Below are 7,637 nucleotides of genomic sequence, written 5' to 3'. Positions count from 1 at the left end.
TTTTTTTTGTAATTATGTATATGAGAGCTGATCGGGGTTATTTAAATAATAGTGAATATTTTTATCTAAGACATCAATTCTATTATATATTTCTTGATATATATATTTCATAATGTCTATATAATTTCTTATAATTTCATTTTTTTGTTTTACACCTGAAGCTACTAATGACATATCTTTTTCCATTTTAGCTCTTAAGGATGGATCTGTTAAATCAATACCTATATCCTTAAATTTTTTATAAGATTGTACTAAGGCTATACCTAAATTGGTAGGTATAAAAAGAGACTTTGAATTTTTTATAACATAATTTCTTTTTTGTATATTTTCTATATGCTCATGCATAGTTGCATCAGTTCCTATACTAAATTTGTCCATTAATGTAAGCAAATTTGATTCTGATAAATATTTAGGTGGTTGTGTTATACCTTCTTCTATTAATAATGATGTGGGATAAAATTCATCATCAACTTGAAATGAAGGTATAATTTTATCATTCCATTTTTCATATGTATATATTTCTAAATAATTTTTTTCTTTTATTTTTAATCCTTTACAAAAGAATTGTTCTTCTTGTATTTTGGCTGTTACTTTTGTATTATATCCTATAGCATCATTACTACATACTGCTAAAAAATGTTTACATATAAATTCATATAATTTCCATTCTTTTTCTTCTACTTTTAATGACTTGTTCATATTTTTTACAGGATGTATAGGTGGATGAGCTTTATCATTCATTTTCCCTTTTCTTGGTTTCTGATATTTATTTTGTTCACACAATTTGTTAGCATACCAACCAAAATTGTCATTTTTTCTCAATTCATTTATAATTTTGTGTAGATTCATGCTATCTGGAAAATAATTGGTTTCTGTTCTAGGATAACTAATATATCCCTTGTTATATAATTTTTCAGCTAACATCATACATTCTTTTGAAGATATTTTAAAATATATGGAAACGAGTTTTGTCATTTGTAATGTGTTTAATGGATATGGTTTATATTTCCTTGTCTCACTTTCATAAACATTTGTTATTTTACAAAGTGGATTTTTTAATAATTCTTCGTATATAAGAATTACGGCTAAATGATCAAATAATCTTATTCTAGACCATGTAAAATCTACAACATTATTATGTTTATTCTTTTTATTATTATTATTATTTTTTTTTTTTTTTTTCTTTTCATCACCATAATAATCATCAGTCTCATCACTATAATTATTACTATCATCATTATTAGTATAATAACTATTACGTTCGTCACTGTCACTATCCATTTGTTCATCGTCATGATCATCATAATTATTTTCATCATCCATAGGATTTATTTCATCATTATTATACACATATTTCATTTTAATACTCCAATAATATTCATTCTTAAAATTTTTTATATCTAAATATCTATTAACTACAAAACCTAGGGTAGGAAATTGACAAGGTCCATAGCTAATAATACTGGTTTCATTTTTTACTAATTCAATATATCTAATGGTCATAAAACGTGTAAAAATAGAACCCATTCTTAAATCGATTTCTCTTCTTACATCAACGCTATATGCTAAATTCTTATTAGGTTCTTTTAAATTATTAATTGCATGTATTATATCCTTTTCAGTAACAGCTGAAAACTGAGCTCTATGAATTATTAATTTTCTATTTGTAATCCTACAGGCATTTATCACTTCAAAACATATATGTTCCCCTTCTCTATCACAATCTAACCATAAAATCAACATATTACATTCTTTAGAATATTTTTTTAAATTATTTTCAATATTCTTTTTATCCTTTTCAACATAAACTGTTATTTCAGCATCAAATAATTCTTGTGGGTCTGTATTATGCCAGTTTTTATAGTGGTCATCAAATTTTTGATCTGTCAAATGACCAGTGACAGACGTCACATACATATACCATATGTCATTCTTTATCTTATAATCAAATGTAAAAACAGGATTATATTTACTACAACTCTTAATCTTATTAGGTCTACCTTTGCTTAAAATTTCGGCAATGGAAGAAGCCACAGATGGTTTCTCAGCTACATTCAACACTTTCAGTCGTGCCATATACAAAAAAAGAATAAAAATAAAATGAACTAAACAAAAAAGAAAAAAAAATATATATATATATGTATATAATTAATTAATTCATCAAATAGTTAATCCGAACCATAAGGAACAACACACAAAGATAAATAAATAAATAAATAAATAACTACATATATATGTCATACGTTATATGGTAAATGTTATATGTTATATATAATATATCATATTTCATTTTTGTATATAATTTATTTCCTTCACATTTTTACCATATAAATGGAAGGATATATCTAATATTTTATTACAAAATTTCTTCCATTTTTATTACACACATAAATATGAAATAGTAAAATCAAAAATGTATAAATACAAAAATATTAATAAAATTAATACACACATATATATATATATATATATATATATATATATATATTTATATATGAATAATATTGATTTATTATATCGAAACAAAAACAAAATGCATTTCTAATATTTTATTTATTTAAAATGTGCATAAAAAAATATATATATATTATATATATATATATATATATATATATATATTTTTAAAAACATGAAAAAGAAATATATATGTATTGTATCATAATATTTTCTATATATACATACATATATGAACACCTTTTTAAATAAAAAAAAATTGGATGTTTTTATATATCTTTGGTTTAAATATGAAAAAAAATAAAGGATTATTATACTTTAAAAATTTTGTATATTTTTTAAATATCTTTATTTTATATTTTTTAATTTTATTTGTTTATTTATTTATTATTATTTTTATTTTTTTTTTCCTTCATCCCAAGCATATTATGTTTGACAAAATATTTTTTAATTACTTATCCTTAAAAAATATATACAATATATATTTATTTATTTATTTAAAATTTTCGTATATTTTTATTTATTAATATTAAAATTATATGCAATTAGGATTAACAAATATAACACAATTGAATCATATAACAATACTATTTCTTCTATATTTAATAATTATAAATGTGTTATTTTTACATAATCTGGATAGGATAATATAATAAATGCTATATTTAATATTTAAAAATATATATATATATATATATATATTCAAAATGTGTGTATAATTTAAAATGTTCTTGTCTATTTCAAGAACATAAATTAGGTAATCATTTAATAATAATAATAATAATAATAAACATAATGTAAATATAATAAAAGAACGGTTCTTTATTATTATTATTATTATTATTTTTTTTTTAAATAGCATCGTATGAAATATATTTATATACAATTTTTGTTTTTTGGTTAACTTTTTTGATGAACAAATATAATATTTCTTATAGATTCACTTTTATGCTTCCAAAATATTAATAAATAACCTTTGTTTCAATTTTAAAATTTTGAGTTATTTATTTCTTTTCTTTCATATTATATATATATATATATATATATATTTTACTTTTATTTTATTTTTTTTCCTTTGTGTAAATTTAATGAACATTGAAAATAAACCTCAAATTATTGAGCATATAAATTATTGTCTTGATAATACTATATACGATCTGAAATGGGTACACGGCAAATCTAACATTATTGCCGTAGGAGAAATGCTAGATAAAAAAGGATATATACATATATATAATTTGGATAAAGGAAAATTTACATGTATATCTAAAACAAATTTAGATAAAGGCGTAAAAACCATAGCTCCTTTTTTCTCCTCAACGGGAACGTATACAATAGCATGTGGTATAATATATTTTTTTAAATAAATAAAACATGTTATATTTGTAATATTTTTTTATTCCATTATAAGTATAACAAATAAAAGGAAAACACACACACATATATATATATATATACATTTTTTTACTATTGAAAAAATAGGTTCCTTTGATGGAAATATACTCCTTTATGATATAAATAACATGTCTGAAGAATACTACAAAATAAGAAAGCACACCAAATTAATAAACAAAATAGATTGCAAAAATTACAAAAATAATAATATTATAGTAAGTGCCAGTAGGGATGGTTCAGTCAAAATTTTCGACATAAGAACAAAACAAGAGGTACCATAAAAAAAAATAAAAAAATAAATAAATATATATATATATATATATATTTAAGTATTTTTTTTTTTTTTTTTTTTTTGTTTTTGAAGATTGATTTTCGTATATTATATTTTTCTTTGTAGGTAGTCAGTTTGGAACCACCCAAAAATTCTTCCTACATTCCTGATTGTTGGTGCGTGGAAACAGGTTAATTTAGATATAAATATTAATCTTTCAATATTATCAAATATACATATATATATATATATATATATTATAATATATACTTATGAGATAACAATAACACATATATCAATGTGAATAATATAAGCATAATGATATATCATTTTCTAATCATTTTTATTTTCCTCTTCTCTCAAGGAAATAATTATGTAGAACATAATGCTTATTCTAATATGGAGGAAGAGAATTTAAATATATGTGCTGGGTATGATAATGGGGATATCAAATTTTTTGATTTAAGAACAATGCGATTAGAACATGAAGTAAGATTAATAATAATAATAATAATAATAAATCATGTGGATATAAAATAGGAAAACATCTATATTTTTCTAATATATAAAATATTATAATTTATTTTATATAATGTTCTATTTATTTTATTAACATATAAATTTTTTTTTTTTTTTTTTCTTTTTTTTTCATATACAGGTAAATGTAAACAATGGTGTTTGTGCTGTTAATTACGACAGAAAGGATACAAAAAAAAATAAATTAATTTGTTCAACTCTCGAGGGGAATATTTATATATTTAACTTGGATGTATATAATGAGGTCTCTGGGTATTCATATAGCAAGGACAAAATAATATCAGGTTGGTTAAAATGAAATAATAAAAAAAATATGTACAAAACAATATGTTGTATATTGTTCTTTCCCTTTTTTGAAGGAACATGTTGGGGAACACCTTTTTTGCCTCAAAATCGTGACATTTTTGCTACCTTGGGAGGAGATGGAAATGTTACATAAATTAATATCAAAAAAAGAAAAAGCAAATTTGTTTTATATATAAATTCCCATTGTTTAAAAAATATACATGTATACATATATGTGTATATATATTTTATGTATATAATTTTATTTATTTTATATAATGCGATTAACTGAAATGTTTTTTTTTTTTTTTTTTTTTTTTTTTTTTTTATGAAACTGCATCTTATTTTAGCTAGGTGTGTATAAATATGTATATCCCGAAAAAAATTCTATATTTGATGAAAAAATAGGATGTAAAAAAGGAATAGTGGGAGAATTAAATAAATTAAATGATCTGAACGTATCTACACAACCAATAATTTCCTTTGATTGGTGTAAAGACAAACTTGGTCTTTCTGTCATGGCTTCATTAGACCAGACTATTAAAATATATATTATTACTAAATTGAATTTATATTAATTTTTAAAAAATATCAAAAAAAAAGAAAAAAACAATATATATATATATATATATATTAATATATTATTTATAATATAGTAACATTAACGCGCTTACATAATTATATTTAACAAGTGAATATATTTATATAATATAATGTTTATTAAAAAAACAAAAACAAAAGATATATAAATATTAACATATATATATATATATATATATATAATAAAGTGAGAAATTTTAAAATTGTTCTTAAAAACAAATATGCACACATAATAAGCATATGTATAGTATATACAATATATATGTATATAATTACATTTTATGAAAATATTCAGTAATTTTTTTTTGGCTAACTTTTCCTCCATTTAATCTTAAAATATAAAAACGTAAATTGATTAAATTTTCATGAAGAGTTTCTTCTGTTATTGTGTCTTTTAAATTATTATAATTCATAAAATTTAATAAGACATCTATACAATTAATTAATAGGCTTTTATCAAATTGTATATTATTTATGTTGTTTATATTATTAACATTTGCCATAGTATTATTCAAATTATTTTTATTCGGTTCATTAAATTGATTTTGATCTTTATTTTCTATCATAGAGCTAACAAAATTACCGTTTTCATAAAAATTCCGCATATCAATCATTTCGTTATTATTTAAAATATTACTATTAAGTTGATTACTATTAATAATATTACTAAAAGGGTAAGTGGTATGTGAATTGTTGAGAGATTTATCATATGGTTCTTCATTTACTTGTACGTTTAATACATTTTGTGCTATATTTTTTGAATCGTTATATATTTTATTATATACATCATTATAAGTTTGATCGTATGTATAATTATATGATTGACTATATGCATAGTCATATATTCTATTATTATCATTATTACTATCATTATTACTATTATTATTACTATTATTATTACTATTATTATTATTATTATTATTACTATTATTATTACTATTATTATTATTATTATTATTGTTGTTATTATTATTATATACATTCAAATAACTCAGAGGGTAACATGATTGGTAGTTATACTCATCTTGAAATAGTTTCCTTTTTTTCTTTTCATTATTATCATTATTATTCTCAAATATTAATGAACTTCTACTCATCCTTTGATATTTTTATATGAAATATGTTAAGCTACGACAATTGCTTATGTTTAAAAATTTTTGTATATACATATACTTTTATAATAACTATATGATTTTTATGTGTGTATTTCAAATATAATTTCTTTATATATCTAAGTCTTTAAAAGAAGCGGCAATATATTTAAAATGCAATACAAAAAATTCAAAGTATTTATTATTATATATATATTTATAAATATATATGAAATTACATTTTTGTATATTAATTTTTAAATATATCGTTTATTATGCTTTTATATAATTTCTTAGTGCTTTCATTAATATATATATTATATATATAATAGCACAAAGAAAAAAATAAAAATAAATAAATAAATAAATAAATAAATATATATATATATATATATATATATAAGTAAATAAATATATAAATAATATATTTTTATATTTTAACATATTTATAAATCATATTTCTTATAAACTCATTTATATTTTTAATTTCTTCTATTTTTTTTATTTTTTTTTTTTTTATACCAATAACATAAAAATATAATCAATTGAAAAAATTAAATAAAATATATATATTCACTAAATATATACATATATATATATACTTTTATATGAATATTTTTTCCTAGATGATTACTTTATTTTTTCATTTTTAATTTTATGCATCCATAGTATATATATAAAATACATTTTTTATTTTTATAAAAACATTTCTAACACATTATGTGTATAACATTTTATGCATAAAAATATATATTTTTTTCATTAACATACGAAAAAAAAAAAAAAAAATAATTGCATACACATAAATATTTGTGTTGTACAAATATATATATTTATATAATTTTTTTTTTTTTTTTCTAATAATAATCTCGCAAAAAAAAAAAAAAAAAACGTTTAAGTACATATTTGTATATGCACACATAAAATTTTCCTTTTCTTGCTTCAGTTATGTAGATACTATGATGAAATTCCTGTATAATATTTTGTATAAGAAAACAAAATAA

The 7,637-nt window shown here is 19.5% G+C and overlaps 3 protein-coding genes across 3 annotated transcripts; 1 reads left to right on the top strand and 2 right to left on the bottom strand.

Moving 5' to 3' along the window:
- Positions 1–12: 12 nt before the first annotated feature.
- Positions 13–2,076, bottom strand: PRSY57_1346100 (DNA topoisomerase III, putative; the record flags this gene model as incomplete). The annotated part of the gene is made up of 1 exon (XM_012909385.2): positions 13–2,076. The coding sequence occupies one exon, from the start codon at positions 2,074–2,076 to the stop codon at positions 13–15; it is 2,064 nt and encodes a 687-aa protein (XP_012764839.2).
- A 1,466-nt stretch (positions 2,077–3,542) lies between these two features.
- PRSY57_1346000 (G-beta repeat protein, putative) lies at positions 3,543–5,520 on the top strand (the record flags this gene model as incomplete). The annotated part of the gene is made up of 7 exons (XM_012909384.2): positions 3,543–3,798; positions 3,937–4,121; positions 4,247–4,310; positions 4,485–4,609; positions 4,779–4,941; positions 5,017–5,087; positions 5,293–5,520. The coding sequence occupies 7 exons, from the start codon at positions 3,543–3,545 to the stop codon at positions 5,518–5,520; spliced, it is 1,092 nt and encodes a 363-aa protein (XP_012764838.2).
- A 294-nt stretch (positions 5,521–5,814) lies between these two features.
- Positions 5,815–6,639, bottom strand: PRSY57_1345900 (hypothetical protein; the record flags this gene model as incomplete). The annotated part of the gene is made up of 1 exon (XM_012909383.2): positions 5,815–6,639. One exon carries the CDS (start codon positions 6,637–6,639, stop codon positions 5,815–5,817), a length of 825 nt encoding a protein of 274 aa, XP_012764837.2.
- Between the last annotated feature and the right edge of the window lie 998 nt (positions 6,640–7,637).

This window comes from Plasmodium reichenowi, chromosome 13, assembly GCF_001601855.1.
Source record: "Plasmodium reichenowi strain SY57 chromosome 13, whole genome shotgun sequence".
NCBI classification, from domain to species: Eukaryota; Apicomplexa; class Aconoidasida; order Haemosporida; family Plasmodiidae; genus Plasmodium; species Plasmodium reichenowi.
The sequence above is the reverse complement of the archived record's forward strand: the minus strand, read 5'-3'. Positions and strand labels throughout refer to the sequence as shown.